The sequence below is a fragment of the Asterias amurensis genome, chromosome 12 (genome assembly GCF_032118995.1).
Source record: "Asterias amurensis chromosome 12, ASM3211899v1".
NCBI lineage: Eukaryota > Metazoa > Echinodermata > Asteroidea > Forcipulatida > Asteriidae > Asterias > Asterias amurensis.
In genome coordinates, this window is record NC_092659.1 from 3,894,169 (window position 1) to 3,909,316 (window position 15,148).

At 37.6% G+C, this 15,148-nt stretch overlaps 1 protein-coding gene across 1 annotated transcript; it reads right to left on the reverse strand.

Annotated features, from left to right (window-relative positions):
• Nucleotides 1–655: 655 nt before the first annotated feature.
• On the reverse strand, nt 656–15,095 carry LOC139945449 (ribonuclease H2 subunit B-like). The gene is made up of 10 exons (XM_071942804.1): nt 14,899–15,095; nt 13,942–14,010; nt 12,912–13,019; nt 11,942–12,015; nt 11,127–11,241; nt 8,834–9,004; nt 7,557–7,638; nt 6,538–6,601; nt 6,028–6,111; nt 656–3,558 (listed from the first exon to the last, which is right to left on the reverse strand). Exons 1-10 carry the CDS (start codon nt 15,005–15,007, stop codon nt 3,436–3,438), a joined length of 999 nt encoding a protein of 332 aa, XP_071798905.1. The 5' UTR covers nt 15,008–15,095; the 3' UTR covers nt 656–3,435.
• Nucleotides 15,096–15,148: the final 53 nt, after the last annotated feature.

The following is a 15,148-nucleotide window of genomic DNA, read 5'->3' on the forward strand; positions in this document are numbered from 1 at the left end:
TGTTCTTCTAAGCAGAAGTATGCAGGATACCAGTCACAAATTGTGCATGTCACATGGTAGTTTGGTTGGTAACCTTATTCTGCAGCAAAATCTTGTCGTGCTTAGCTACTTTTTGTGCATGAGCCAAATAATCCAAAGAGTTGCAAGCACAAAAACTCGCTAAACATAATGCGTAGCAGAATCCGGTTACCAGCCCGAACTACATTGAGTTTACATTGCTGTGGCTCGTGCCACACTCAAATTTTGCTAAGCAAAAAAATTTGTCAGGCAGTATTTTCTGCTAACAGCTTTTTGTCTTCAGTAGTCCGTTTTGTATCATTTGGAACCATAAAATCATCGGAAATTGTTTGACCCCAAATCTGAAAATTTTGTCCATACCCGGGTATGGTCGACTTTTTTCATTTCGGACCAAAAATCCAAACTCACAAAATTCTCTATAAATCTAATAATTTTGGTTGTTTACCCAGTCTCAACTGATAAAATGTCTTCAGTAGTCCGTTCTGTATCATTTGGAACCATAAAATCATCGGAAATTGTTTGACCCCAAATCTGAAAATTTTTTCCATACCCGCGTATGGTCGACTTTTTTCATTTCGGACCAAAAATCCAAACTCACAAAATTCTCTATAAATCTAATAATTTTGGTTGTTTACCCTGTCTCAACTTTTGTGTCAAATAATGCAAGGCGCTTGGAACACCTACGCTGGAAAAGCATTTAGTACATACACATTATTATTATCAGAAGTATATTTTCACTTTTAATATATTTTTTTCCATAAGAACATTTCATTCTCTATGTAAAAAAAAAATACAAATTTAAACACACTCAAGAGTTTCAATTTGTTGCATATTATGGTCAAAGGGTTTAAAGACACTGGACACTAATGGTAATTGCAAAAGAACAGTCGTCTCACTTGGTGTATCTCAACAAATGCATAAAATAACAAACCTGTGAAAATTTGAGCTCACTTGGTCGTCGAAGTTGCGAGATAATAATGAAAGAAAAAAACACCCTTGTCACATGAAAATGTGTGCTTTCAGATGCTTGATTTTGAGTCTTCAAAATCTAATTCTGAGGTCTCAAAATTAAATTTGTGGTAAATTACATCTTTCTAAAAAATCATGTTAATTCAAAGGGAACCGTTTCTCACAATGTTTTATACTATCAACAGCTCCCCATTACTCGTTGCAAAGTAAGGTTTATGCTAATAATTATAGTGAGTAATTACCAACAGTGTCCACTGTCTGAAAAAAGAGGTTTACACACACACACATGTATGACATGTGACCTGGAATTTGTCACCTTAGGAATTTGTTGTTTAGTCATGGCAACCATTTGCTCTTGTCAGAATTCATTCAACCAAACCAGGGTTCAATTTCACAAAGATTTAATCTGTGATTTAATCTTTACTGCTAAGTAAAGTGTGATAATGTCACAATACAAATCACTATGGTGATATTGATAACTCATCTCCAGCAGCAAGAATAATATGCAGTTAGATCTCTTGCATATCCCTCCAGCATTTCCAATGTATGGGCATAGGGAACCAGACCAAAGATGGCCAAAGTCACGTCCGTGGCAGCTTTATAATTAAGGCACTTTTGATTTTGTAACATTAATATTATCATGTTTAAAACAAGTTATTTACAAAATGTATACATCAGAGCAAGCTCCGATAAGAGAAAGAATATTCCATGAATACGGTCATAGAAAATGTTCAGTTTCAGATTTGGGAAGAAAACCCCAAATGGGGTTAAAACGCACAACTTGGGCCCCAAGCATAAAAACTTGTTAAGCACAAAAAGTATTGCTTAACAGAAACAGTTTACCAGGCAAAATTACATGAAGCTTACCATTGTTGTGACTGGTGTCCCAGTAAGTATTTGCTTAGCAAATAAATGTGTTTTAAGAGCTTTATGAAATTGGATTCAGGGACTGAAAACCCAATCCACCTTTTCATAAACCCTGGAATTATGAATTCCATAGAGCCATTTTTGAGAACAGTATCCTCAGTGCTAGAGAAGTACATCCATTTTTGTGAATTATTTTATTTTGAGAAAAATACAAAACTTTCCTTTCTATGAGCATATTTTAAAAAGTCTGATTTCAAATAACAGTCTGAAACGTCTACCCCTGATTTATGGAATCCAAATTTGGACACAAGGGAATCCACCTACACTTTAAAGTAAGGTTGGTGGTAATAGACTGTGCAAGTCTCGCGCGCACCGGAGCGAGAAAACACGACAACTGAAGAACTTAATTTTTTTATGAATCAAATCTTTGCATTAATTTTTTCTTAATGCCGAATCTGAACAACAAAAATACCCATTAGAGCTTGTTTAAATTAGTTTTAGCTTTTTAAACTAATACACAATTATCGGTTAAAGTCTATATATAGACAAAAGTAAAACTCTGGGACAAGGATGTTTGTTTGATCTTAAATGTTTTGAAACCCCATTTGTAAATCTACGCCCGAATGTGAAACTACTGAAAGCTGGTTTATACGCGGACGCACGATGGTCCGCAAGGGCGTTAGATAAACGCGTGACACATTTTAAAGAGGAAGCCGACGCCTAAGCGACCAATGAAAAGGCTTTCCACCCCGCGCGGCCAAAACAAGCGTCTGCGTAAGTTTCGTGATCAGAGATGGGCACAAATTCTTAATTTTTTACAAATAACCTGACCTGAGGTCAAGTTTAAATATCGGTTTTTCTTCGTTATTATGTTGACTTTATTTTTACTTTTATATATGTTGTTAATTAGTATTACATTTTTAACAACATATGTCATTTTTATGGTCATAAACTATATTAAACTAAAGTAATGGACGAAACAAAATCTCCCCAACGTAAAACTCCATAAGGTTGGGACCACAATGGTCCCGGAAGTTCAAATCTGCGTGAGACTTGCACAGTCTATACCATGTATTATGATAATCTCTAATTGAGTTTGGGTGGTTCTGAAAAGAACTATACATGTAGGTTACAACTCGCTGTTTTGATCAGTATGCTCTGATCGTCTTCTGGAGAAAAATGAATGGACTCAAGTTAAAACATACGGTTATTTTCAGAACCACCCCAACTCAATTTATAGAGATTATCTTTAAAGCCATTGGACACTTTCTGAACATTGGACACATGTCATGACACAGCGAAACGTGATGACACAAGGGTGGGTTTTCCCGTTATTTTTCTCCCGACTCCAATGACCGATTAAGCCTAAATTTTCACAGGTTTGTTGTTTTATATAGAAGTTGTGATACACGGAGTGTGGGCCTTGGACAATACTGTTTACCAAAAGTGTCCAATGGCTTTAAATGGTGTTACCGCAAACCTTACTTTATCATATTTGCAAAGTTTCAAATCCTACTAACCTACACTTTGTATAATGGTTGACTTGGATCCTCATCTTTGAAGTACCCTTGTTATGTTTTTTCACTTGCTCTGCTCCTTTTTCAAAATTGATTTCTTTGGTTTACTGAAGAAGCTCGCTAGGCTTTTCATTCCAGTCTTGTCTACTTTACTAAGGGCTTTCTGAGCTGCTGTCATCTTGGTGGGCTGAAAAAAAAAAAAAAAAAAAATGGGACAACAAAATAATAAATACATAGAGAACAATAAAAGGATACAAAAATTAAGAAAAACACTTGAAATTTAGAGTTTGTTAAACTATAACCCCAAAGTGTTTTTTTTGTGAATAGCGGATAAATGTTGAAAGATATATCAAATAAAATATAAACATGAAGATACATATTGAAAGCTTTGGTCAGCCGGACCAGTTGGCAAGGTGTTTCAGCTGGTCCGCCGCGATTTCTACTGGCATTTGGCCAGCGGACCAGCATTAAGGTCGAACGCTGGCTTAGTAAAATAAATATATATAAATACTGCTTTAAGATAAACAGTTGACTCCAACTCTAGGTTTGGTACACGATTTAAGACACTGCAAGTAGTCTTGGTTTACCGTGGTTCAGTGGTTAGACTGCAGGACTTGCAATTACAACCTTGTGGGTTCGAATCCCCCAAGGCAACCACTGATTTCACAATGACTAGAATAAGTATTGTCGTCTAGTTACACTGAATCACAATTTTTTTATTTGTGCAATTTATAGCGAAAGGCGTTAAATCAATGTTTGTATGAGAGAGATTGGCTGTTGCCAGCTTGGCGTTTATAACCCCATAAGGAAGTTTGCTGCGTTCCCTTGACGAGAACATCATCTAAACAAACAGTTAAAACAAAAGAGGTTCAAGACAAGCCTGTTGTTTTTTATAATTCAACAATCCACCCATGGCATGCATAAACTTAGCCGAAGGGTTTTGGCGGAACACTTCAATGCACAAGAATAAACGCTTAATTCCGGCCTTTAGTACTCGCCGGAAGTACCCTTGACCTTGCCAATAGAGTGAGTTAAATCGCTTTTACTCACGACCTGCTATCATAATTAAAAATCGAACCGAAGTAGATATCAACCTTTGTAGTCAGCATTGATCTATATCGACTTAAACAACGAATGCAGGTCTTGGATCCAAGAATAACTTGCAAAGTACACACTGCTCAAAAACTGATGACAGAGCCCACGCCGGAGCCTAGCCCTTATACTTTAATACGGTAACGCAGGGGATTGCCTCCATGCCCCCTGGTTATTGCCTTTGTGCCCTTGAAATGCTCTCCAGTAGACATTTACAATTTCCTCATGAGGTACCCTTTACCAATGAGAAAATGCCTTGGTGCCCCTTTCAAAAAACGAAGCATACAGGGGGCTGGAGCCCCAAGCCACGATTTGGAAAAGCAGGCCTGGAATTTCATCTTTGAAAGGGCAAGGCTTTTCATTTTGCAAAGGGCACTACTTTCTGCGCATTGAACACCCAGCAAGGTGGATACGTGCGCATTACACGTCTTATTATTATTATTTATTACTTCCATTGGCAAATCTTAAAGTCTATGGGAAACTTTTGAAGGGGCATAAAGGCCGAGACCTGGGCTCAATATCATGGCTCTGCTTACCGCCGAATTCTGCGCTTACGATCGCGATTCCCCGCTTACGTGCAAGCCCCGAATTTCTGCGCTAGCCTTGTAAGCGTAGAATCCCTAGTAACGTGAAGTACGCACGCGCAGAAGCCCAAAATTCGCCGCTAACCCGTGAAATACGCTTGCCGTAAGCACAGAATTCCCTGCTTCCATAAGCGCTGATTCTGTGCTTACGGTAAGCAGAGCCATGAAATTGAGCCCAGGAGTATCACAGGCCATGGACTCCATTGCCTATGTGCTATCGATCACGGCTTAATTTCATAGAGCTGCTTCAGAAGAAAATATTGCTTAACAATTGCATGCTTAGCAAAAATGAGCAGAATACCAGTCACAAGTTGTACACGTGACATAGTATTTTGGCTGATAACCTTATTCTGGTAAGCATAATTTTGTTATGCTTAGCTACTTTTTATCCTTAAAGCCATTGGACCCTTTCGGTTCAGGAAAAAAAAAAAAAGTTCACAGATTTACAAATAACTTACAGGGTTTACAAAAGGTAGTGGTGAAAGACTTCTCTTGAAATATTATTCCATTAAATGCTTTACTTTTTGAGAAAACAGCAAAACAATATAAATTCTCGCTAACGAGAATTACGGATTTATTTTAAACACATGTCATGACACGGCGAAACGCGCGGAAACAAGGGTGGGTTTTCCCGTTATTTTCTCCCGACTCCGATGACCGATTGAGCCTAAATTTTCACAGGTTTGTTATTTGATATAGAAGTTGTGGTACACGAAGTGTGGGCCTTGGACAATACTGTTTACCGAAAGGGTCCAATGGCTTTAAGCAGCCCTTTGAAATTTTGGCCCAGGGGCCGATTTCACAAAGATCTAAGATCTGCAAATCAATCGTAGTTGCTTAGTAAAACGTGATGTCACAATACAAATCACTATGGTGAAACTGAAAAAATTTGTCTTGCGATGAATTTTATTGCTTTGTGAAATCGGCCCCGGGTCTGAAAAGGCTATTTCTGTCTTCAACAATCTCCTTATATGACTCACCTTTTGTTTCTCTGCAGTTGAGTTACCGTTAAAAGACTTGCTATAGTCTTCCTCGGGCTCACTACTGGTTGCCAACTTTGCTTTCTGAAATTGATAAAATAATTTATTGCCCCTGTCACTCTCTGCTGAAATCAAAATCAAGACAACCTAAATATTTCACTGTTGTGAAACTTGTATATGGGTATCTTTATTCAGTTATTTATTTAATTACACTTCACACTGGCAAAACCCTGTTAAAGGAAATCAAAGATACAATCCTAAAAATAGAACTAAAACTGAGAAAATAAAAATAAATACAAAACAGTGGCAAGGAGGAACAGGTGACCAACACCTCTACAAGGCCAGCCTTCCACAAAAATTGTCAACAAATACCCCGACCTTCAGAGCGAGGTAAAAAATAACACATTCGTTCAGGCTAAAAAGACAATCACATTCGGCAACAGCAGTTGCAGTTCTCTAAAGTTTGCCTGTAACAGTTCAAACTTTATTGGAAGTTTAAAAGATATCTACCTTGGAAGGAGGTTCTGATGGCTCAGCTAATTCCACAACTTTCTTATCAGCAACTTCTTTTATTCTGTACAAACAGGAAATAAAAATGATTTCAATGGTGTGCAATGTTATGGAACCAAAGGAGTTATAGATTTCAAAGAGCTTTTGGAAACAGTATCGGCAGCAATAGACCGATCCATTAGGCTCCGCCCACGACGCATGTGTGAGCAAGAACATGTGAGCCTCTCCAACGCCTTTCTGCACAACTCTGCCACGCGCGCCAAGCATACGCTTACGCATGTCGGACCTTATTTGTGTTGTCATTGGTCAATACGCAATGGGGCGGAGCTTAATGGATTGGTCTAAAGAGAGATAAATCATAGAGCGTATTTTGTTATTGTTTATATCTGAAGAAAATAGGAGCTATTGTTCACTTGAAGCAGAAGTACAAAAAGTTGTAGCAAGGATAAAAAGGCACCCCAGAATAAAGAGACCACCAACAAGGGGGTTGCTTGAGTGCCCGAAGGTAAATCTGGACATGCTGGAGGTCGTTGGTTCAAGTCCTGCAGCAGTCAAGTTTCTTTGTTCAAGTTTCTTTGTTCAAACCCAAAATGTTTAAAATCAATCCAGGCCTTAAGGTCCGGTCCCACTGCAGCGATAACGAGAACGATAACGATAACGACGCAAAGAGAACGCATTATATTGGTTGAATGAGCGTGTGCGTATTCTGCGTGGAGCAATTCAACCAATAGAATGCGTTCTCTTTGCGTCGTGATCGTTATCGTTTTCGTTATCGCTGCAGTGTGACTCGGCCTTTACTAATAGAGAGACCGCCAACTAACAAAGGGCTGGATAGCTCAGTTGGTTGAGTGCTGGTACGTTCATCCGGAGGTCGTTGGTTCAACTCCCACTCCAGTAATGTTGTCTTTGCTCAAACCCAAAATGTTTAAAATCTATCCAGGCAGTTTCATTCATCAAGGGTATAAAGTTTAAACTTGTCATACCTGACTACAACAAATATTTGACTTTTCACGACTTACCCTAAATGACTGAAAAGCCTCTTGCTCAAGTCAGCTGACAGATAATCGGAAATCATTCCTGTGGCGTATCTCAAATATTCCTCTGTTTGGAAATCAATACAATCATTGTGAAAAAGTCTGATCTTCTTGACATGGAAAAGTAAAGAAAACATTAATTGCAAAATGTCAAACTATTCTTAAAGGATATTCAAAACCTGATTAAAGTCAAATTTTCAAAATGAAAACGTTAATGTTAAAATATTGATTAAACTATCCTTAAAATATGTGTACAAATCAGAAGTAACAGGTATAGAGATAAACAATGAAAAAGTTAAAACTATCTTGTCCTAAATAAAGTAATGAAAACTTTAAAGATTTAAATATTGATAAAATATTATTTACAGTTACTTAAAAATAACTAGAGATAAATTCACTATAAAATGGTACATTTTGTTGTCCTTAAAAAGTCATGAAAACATAAAGGCAACAATATGATTCATAAATAAAAAAATAAAAACAATCTAAACAAAGAAACACAGTATTTAAGAGATTTTGACAATGAACAAGGCCAATTTTCCTGTCCTCAATTAGCCTGAAATAAATAAAATGCAACACATTGAGCAATTGAGAAAACAAAAGGGGGGGAGAGAAAGATTTTTTAATAGACATGTTGAATTATACAAATTTACTCACAAGATGCCGATCAAATTTGGTTGACAGAGGCAGGAAGAAATGAATTAACACTTTGATCAATTGAATAGATAAACGCAATTGTAATACACAAATAAACAACAAATAAAGATGTTGGCAATATACAAAAGTAAAAGTTTCAGATGAATGCAGTTCCGAAAAATTAAAAACACTTTCCCTAACTGGTAATAAAATGACTATCAAGAAATAAAATGAGTAATTACAAGGAAAAAACACACATGGGCAATCAGCATTATACGTACACATGTATACAATGTAATATCAACAAGCAATGAGTATATTGGGGTGGGAGTGTTGGGGATGAGGTGGGGGAGAAAGTACAACAAATATTCAAGAATCATGAAACTGCTGAATAAGACCAGAGAAAATAATACAAGAGCAAGAGGTGTCAAGGGGCCGTGCCCAAACCACCTAATAGAGGAAACAGCAAAGTACATCATATTTTGTATGTAAATCATGTCATTTCATGCAGTTTACAACGTTTATCAACCTGTGATACAAAAAAAGAGGCACATTTTGAAACTTGTTCAGATGTCATTTTACAGAGCCTGAGATCCAAATATGTTGAAGATGAGAAAAGACCAAACCTTTTGTGGCATTATTTCCCTTGCTACTCCTGACGTACGTTGCAGAGTGTGAACCCGTTGTCACATGGATGTCTTTCTCTTCCAGTTTTCCCACTAATCTTTCCACTTTGGTTCTAAGCCAGTCTAACGTCTTCTCTGGATTGTACTTATACGCCTGTAAATCAGAAGAACCTGTGTGTTCAAAAACAGAAAAATGAAAATAGATTCAGTAACAGATTGCTTGATGTACCTTCATGTAGTGTAATCACTTTAAGTTGCGTCTGCCTCTTTAAGACTTGCGCACACGCTGTTCAGTTGTTGTTACTTGACACAAGTGTTCAGTTGTGAGTCAGAGTTAGTTCCAGTTTAGAGCAATGAAGTATGACAATAAATGTTAGAAATGTACTTCAATACATGCTTCAAGCCCAGTTCATACTTTCGAATGCGCTGCGAAGCAAATGTTGACGTCACAATTTCGCAACAAATATTCCGCATCAATTGACTTACATGTATGCTGAACTCTCTTGCATAAAAAACGTCAAATTCACAGAAGTTTTGCTTCGATTTCGCTTTCACAGAAAGTACTATATGAATGGGGCTTAAGTAATTTAGGGATAGAACATTATAACACTTTAAAAAAAAATTTGAGATCGCCTGACATCACTAAGCTTGGGCGATATCACGATATTATCGAATATCGCGATATTAATTTGGAAACGATTTCGATATCGGATGGATTTGGTTTTAATCGAAATATCGATATATCGCGATATCGATTAAATATCGCGATGTATTTGCTAGCTGAGACATCTTGCACCCCATAGGTTTGGAGTAAAACCAGAAGAATAGGTCATTAGAACACCTCTCTTATGCTATGACTGTCTCTTCTACAACTTTCACTTGGAGTTTGAAGACTGATGATCAGGGGTTTCCCTTAACTGTTTTTTTTCAATCGCCCGCCGGGCGAGTCAACCAAAATTCTCGATCGCCCGCAGGTTTTTTCACTAGCCCACATGTAATTATACACACAATTTTCAAAACGAAAAAAAACAAAAAAAAAAAAACCACGAAAGTGAAGCCCCTAAAATTGCTTTTTTTGAGGATTTTATATCTGAATTTTTACCTTAAACTATCCCTTTTCCATCAACAACTTTAATGACTTCGTGGTTAGGGGGTCGGTTGATTTGAACATGTTTTGAACTCCGTTTGCAACAAAATCTTCATGAATCAACGATCAGTCAACAACGCACATCGAGAAATAATTAATGAATTGCCCCGTAACGCCCTCTGTTGGCAAATGTTGTCCATGTTATTGGTTGTCCAAGGCTGTACATTGTGCACAGTCTGCAGTCATTATGCACAACGTTCGGCAATTCTTTACTCCGTTCATGAACATGTACTGCATTGAAGTCTAGTCAAGAACATAATGAATATGGAATTTATTAACAGCCATCAACGGCCAATCACAGCGTGCAGAGATTTGGTCAGAATGGACTTTGGACGACTGTGTGCGCTGTGCATACTGCATGGATGTACTGTGAGGATACTCGGCACCATGTGGTTTGTGCATCGTGTTTTCAATTGATTGTACGTGTTTTCTGATACGAACGACAGCAATTCCGGTCCCGATCACGACAAAATTAAATCTAGCAAGTTTCTAGAATTGTCAAACTTACTAATTTAAAAGCTTTAGTAGAAGTTTTCTGTGGGATTTTGCCACTGAACCCTCATTTATATGTGAAAAGGAATAATTATTTGACTCGCCCGGCGGGCTAGTGAGAAATGGTTTTCAGTCGCCCGCCGCTATTTTCACTCGCATTTGGCAATCGGGCGACCGCTAATTTCGAACCCTGAGATGTCAAATTTAATTAATTGCGATTATATCGAATATCGCGATATATTGTCGGCGATATATCGTGAATAAAATAAATTGATATCGCCCAAGCTTAGACATCACTAGACCGGATGGCCACTTCAAGTTGAGGGCTACACTAAAATGACTAGGGCAGCCGACCCAAATCAAGAGTCACCAGGGCACATTGCCACCTACTCCTGGGGCCAAAAAGGCGTTACCCACTTCACAGTCCATAGGGATGGAGGCAAGGCTATCATACAGAGTGAGTTTGGCTGGAAGAGCAGAATGCACTGCCGTCCCAACCTGCACTGCCTCAAGAGACATTGGAGAACTGCTAATTTGATGGATAAGAGACTCAACCGTTTTTTTTTCTCGCCAGGTGCTAGTTTCAAGCTGTCAATGTTGCCTAAGTTTGACTTGACAACAAGAAATAAAAAAATAAAATAAAATAAAACCCACCTTTGACATTTGCTATGTAATGCATCTGAGACACTCCCGAGCATTTGTGTAACCTGTGGCATTGTGGGTAATCTACATCGTCCAGGATCTGGTCGAGAGTGATGAACATTCCGCTCTGTCATAAACAAATGAAATAAAAGTGATGAATTCTCCTTTGAAAGCAAGACCCCATGTCTGGAGTATTAGCATTTGAAGGGACTTATCATTGCAAAGGGCACTTCTTCTGAAGATGTACCAGAAAGTAAGTCCAAGATAAGGGGGAAAAGACCTAGACAAACCAACAGAACATCGTTATTGTTCTATTTCTGGCAACGAAACCAAGAATGCCTCAACACTGTAGCTTGAAGCCTGTGGAAACTTGTAAGGAAGGGCGCTTGCTATGTGAACCAGAAACACTGGGGTTAACCCCTACCCTTTCACTGTAGCTTGCAAGCCTGTGGAAACCTGTAAAGAAGGGCGCTTGCTAAGTGAACCAGAAACACTGGGGTTAAGCCCTACTCTTTCTCGAAAAGTAGTCTGGGTTCTTTTTACTTGCACTACCAATACATGAAAACAGCTTTTAAACGTCACATCCAAAGAACAATGTAGTTATGATAAAGTATCTTGCTCAAAAACATACTGTGTCACGACTGGGACTAGAACTCACAACCTGCTGATTAGAAACACCAGCGCTTGACTCCAGTGTTTCAAGCACTCAGCCACGACACCCCAGAGAGTTTTCAAGCTACATGTAGCTACATGTACACATATAAATGCTCTTACTGGAAAAGGAACTACTTTTGGTTTGTTCAAATTGTCTTTATACTCATACTCACACTTTCTGCTTTGATGAGGTATGGTAAAATAAGGAAGAGTGGATCTATGGCTGTAGCAATCATCATTGCCCCATCTGAAAACAATCAACCAATCAATGAATTGATCAATATGAGAATGAATACTGTATGAATGAATCATTCAATCAATCAATCAATCAACCAATCAAGCAATCATGCAATCAAGCAAATAATCAAGCAAGCTGTAAACTAGTTTTTGACAGAAATATTGTTTAGTTTAAGTAGTCAATAAGTAATTCGCAGGCCTGATACAATTTCCTCATAGCGTGCCCATTACAAAAGAAGACAATGCCTTGGTGCCCTTGCCCTTTCAAAAATGAAGCATAAAGGCCTGCACTCGCACTGTGACCCGATACCTGGCGATACTTGTGTAGAAAAGATGATGAACAAATTATGTGCTATAGATGTGGGAGGAAAATCCCCCAAAGGAAAAATCCTAACAATCAGGGCCCAACTTCATAGAGCTGCTTAGCACAAAAAACTGCTTCGCACAGGATTACCAACCAAATTTCCATTTTTTGCATATTAGTTGTTACAGGTATTCAGCTGTTGTTTGCTAATAATCCTGAAAATCACATGGAAATTTGGTTGGTAGTCCTGTTTTTATCAAGGCAAACAATTTCATGTTGAGCAAATTGTTGTGCTTAGCAGCTCTATGAAATTGGGCCCTGGTAGGAAATAAGAACCAAATCAATGAAAGACGCAACCAAGGAAAAGAGCCAGGATCACAAAAGGCAGAGGTAAAACACTGAGACAATTGACTTTCCCATTTACTTACAATATGTTTATATTTCAAACAGTAGCTCTTGAACAGTTTTCAAGAAATTTGTAAAAAAAAAAAAAAAAAAAAAAATAGTTCTGAATCTTGTGGTATAAAATAAGGTAAAGAAAATACACCATAATACAGTAAAAGGAAACTTGTAGAACAAACAAACTTGTTTCATCTAGGTACCTTCTTGGACGGTTTCATTGATAATCCAAGATCTATACTTTTCTTTGAATGATGTGAGCTCGTGAACTGTGGTACCATCGCTGCTGAACATAAACATTGCTGCTTTTTCTTGAGCAAGAAAAGAAAACATTCATAACATACAAAGTTATAAACAACACTTGAGGGGAGCTGATTGAGTAAAGTTAAATCAAAGATTTTAGGGAGAAAAACAACAAATTTACTAGAGCGGACTTCGATTTATAATGATTTGACTTGAAAAAAAAGCTGGTAATTACTCAAAATAATTATAAGCATAAAATCTTACTTGGTAATGAGTTACGGAGAGCAGTTGGAAGTAAAAAAACATTGTGAGTAACGGCTCCCTCTGATTTAGAGGGAGCTGTTACTCATAATGTTTACTCAGAGTCTGAAGAACGTAGTTTTCGAGAGAGAATTTGATTTTCCAGGGTGTTTTATCTTTCTTTATTACCTAGCAACTTTGACGACCAATTCAGCTCAAATTTTCACAGGTTTGTTATTTTATTTATATGTTAAGATACACCAAGTGAGAAGAAGTCCTGGTCTTTGACAATTACCAATGGTGTCCAGCACTAAATTGCATGGGTTTAACAACTGAGCAGAGCTATCTAGCCATGTTGGCGGTATCTCTCATGTTTTGTCAAAGAAATCTTTGAGGGAGTTGGTGCCAGTCAAAAGCTGTACACGCTGTAACAGCCGCCTAGTTTACAAAAAACTAGGAAGTGGCAGGTCAAGGGATCACCTTAAAGTGGATGAGACTTTTTCATTTCAAATAAATAAAAGATAAAGCAGACTCAAAGACGACAAATAAAAAATCTCAATCAAATTGGTTTATAATTACAAAACATTTTATATTTAAAGTCATTAGTGGGATTTTGAAACTTTATAAAACTCTTGAACAAACAATTAAGAGCAGTTAGAGGATTTGTTTGCACCAACCAATGACAACAAAATATGCACTTTTGTCATTCAGTTAAAAAGACAGAACGTACGACAGATATTACATACGTACCTGTTTTAGGATGTTTCAACTTTACAAATGCTATGTCTTGTTCATCATTACTCCTTTTGACCACACCGTCTGCAGAAAAACAAAACAAGTGGAGTTTGTCAATTACCACATCCATGGAGTACATGTACATCGCAGCAATTGTAAACTTGAATCTATACAAACATGACACAAATTAGATGAGGTAGTTGTAGGCTTGCTGGTGGATTCCAAAATGAGAGTTATAGCCAAAATATAGTACAGTAGACCCATTATCAACTTATTTTCCCCCCATTTTATGATTGTTGTTGTTAAGTATAAAATACAAGTTTTGGGAAACAACTTTTCGTATCCTAGCTGCCACCACTTTTAATTTTTTATTTTTACAGAAAGAAATATCCCATTTAGGTAAATTAAAATTAGATATAGGCTAATTAAGTTTCATAAAGATTGATATTTGAGATAACGTAACCCTCCTCCCGACGGCCGGAAAACTCCTCCCGACAGCCGGTCAGGAGGAGGGTTACGTTATCGCAACTAAAACTTAAAAGAATGAAAGAGTGGTGGCAGGATAGGGAAACTTTTCCATGGCGCCACCACTTTTTCATTCGATATGAAATAACATAGTATCTAATTTACCTCAATGAGATATCCCTTTTTGTAAAGATGAGTGAAAAGGTGGTGGCGCCATATGGAAAGTTATCCTTTAATTCTCACAAAATAAAGTCCAATCCAGCAAAAGTATACATCACTAATGTCCTAATTAAATAAAAGACTTAAGTAAACAATACAATGCACAGAATATTGACAATGACCATGATGACTGACACTGACAGTGACAGTCAGTCCTGCCCCCACCCAACAGAACCCCATGGTTTTTCATTCTTTTTTATTACCGTGTCGCTTTCATTTTCAAAACTACACTTGTTCCCGCGGTCAATTTATTACATGTACCAGTCAAGCGCATAAAAACAAACTGACCTGGTGCAATAATCACCCACTGGTTTTGATCCGGTTTTGTCGTCTTCATTGACTTCTGACTGCTCTCTTCTTTTCTAGACATGATTGCACTTCTATCTCTCAATTTCATGCCAAGTTATAGACAAATCAAACCAGTGCAACTTTAACTCCGAGAACAGAAATGACATTCTCATTTTGTGTACCATGTGTAAAACTTGTTGTTATGACCTTTGACACGAAGCGCGGGAAATTTTCCAAATTCTTTACATGT

Excerpts from the sequence above, each read along its gene's own strand:
- LOC139945449 (XM_071942804.1), bottom strand. The coding sequence starts at position 15,007 with ATGAAATTGAGAGATAGAAGTGCAATCATGTCTAGAAAAGAAGAGAGC. Across the intron at positions 12,016-12,911 it reads CAATGAAACCGTCCAAGAAG|ATGGGGCAATGATGATTGCT; the intron begins GTACCTAGATGA and ends GATTGTTTTCAG. Across the intron at positions 11,242-11,941 it reads ACCTCATCAAAGCAGAAAGT|AGCGGAATGTTCATCACTCT; the intron begins GTGAGTATGAGT and ends TGTTTATGACAG.